Source organism: Propithecus coquereli, unplaced genomic scaffold, assembly GCF_000956105.1.
Source record: "Propithecus coquereli isolate 6110/MARCELLA unplaced genomic scaffold, Pcoq_1.0 Scaffold43, whole genome shotgun sequence".
Classification (NCBI taxonomy): domain Eukaryota; kingdom Metazoa; phylum Chordata; class Mammalia; order Primates; family Indriidae; genus Propithecus; species Propithecus coquereli.
In genome coordinates, this window is record NW_012150063.1 from 2711035 (window position 1) to 2712587 (window position 1553).

At 31.0% G+C, this 1553-nt stretch overlaps 1 protein-coding gene across 1 annotated transcript in view; it reads left to right on the top strand.

Moving 5' to 3' along the window:
- The window catches only part of LRPPRC (leucine-rich pentatricopeptide repeat containing), a 138741-nt gene that overhangs the window by 32915 nt on the left and 104273 nt on the right, over window positions 1-1553 (top strand). Inside the window, exon 12 of the mRNA XM_012653791.1 lies at window positions 88-206. Coding sequence (XP_012509245.1) covers window positions 88-206 — 119 coding nt within the window. The remainder of the gene's footprint in view (window positions 1-87; window positions 207-1553) is intronic.

Sequence of the window (1553 nt, forward strand, 5' to 3'; positions counted from 1 at the left end):
TCAGAAAGTGATTGAACTGAACTTTCTGATCTTTTGTTAATTTATTTCATTTTCTTCATCTCTGTGCTTCTAAATTTTATCTTACAGGTATAATTGAAGTCCTCAAAGGAATGCATGAATTGGGAGTAGATCCTGATCAGGAGACATATGTAAATTACGTGTTCCCATCCTTTGAAAGTGTGAAGTCAGTCCATACCATTTTGCAGGTGAGTAAAGTGTGGTTTTAATTTCATAATTGAAGAGAATATCTTTCTTTCCTAAAATTTAATGGTCACCAAGAAATAAAAAGTCATTGAGCTCTAAGGACTAAAAATGGTCCATATACAATTTTCTAAAGCTTTGTAAAAATATTAGTTGGTATAACATTTTTAGTGGTAAACTTTAAAATTTACAAAGGCAAAGCAACATTTTTCTTGTGTGTTGGAAAGACAGTATGCCAGTATCAGAAAAAATTAAAACAATATTCACTTCTTAATCCCACCCTAAAAGTGCAACTGCAATTTTCATGTTTGCAATATTGGTTTTCACTTCCATGTGAAGTTTTATAAATGCACTAATTGTATATTTACTAATCTCTATTCTTTGGTTTTTAAAAATCTTTTGTTTGACTCAAAAGCTTTATTTTCCTGCCAAATAGTTTTTGTCCCTACCAGAATAGGCAAGATGTTGATAGAGGCATATGAAGAAGTTGACTTGGACAGTACATTGGATCAATAAGGGTTGTATTTTCCACTTTCTAAAAACAGTGCTGTATAATTAGGAACAACATGAAAGAGCACTGAATAAGGAATATTTTTGAAAAATCTGTTTCCTAGGTGGTTATTCTCATAATACCTTGATTTTTCTGATAATGTTAGAGTGTTCCTTTCTTTCCTTAAAATAATTACATAATTACAATCTTTTTAAAGTTAGAGTTTATGTCTCAAGTATTTTTACCTCTCTCCCTAAGTTTCTTAGTGGAGTTTTTTATGCCTGTGCTATACATAATTTAGTGTTAAAAATTTTTTTGCAAAGTGATTTTCCCACATATTCTTGTTTTCCCAAATGTTTTCTTTCTTTGCAGAAATGTAGCCCAGGATTTTAATGTCTTCTCAATTACTACTTGCGCTTTCTCACTAATGACTAGGGGGAACCAGATGTAGTTTGGAAACTTATCCTAACTTTGGTTACATTCATTCTCATTTCAAATATCTTTTGCCTCTATTGTTGGAATTTCAGTGGTATTAAGTATTGTTGGCTCAAAAACAACTACTGTGTTAAGTGCTTAATTGAATCCACAGTATTGATACGGTTTTTGTCTTCAGCTATACAATAAAAATTACAGTTTTCATCTGTTTTAAAAAACTACATAGTATGTTGGTAAAGTAGAAAATACAAGTAACTCATAAGCTACCCAACTCATCCACAGTTCCTTGAGATTATTGCTTAGCATGTATATTGTTTCAGATGTGAGTATGTTTGAGAAATCTCTTTTAGCAAAAAGTAGATTATACTATTCTCATATTACCTAGCAACCTACACTTTTTTATTTGGCACCTTTCCATAACAGTATA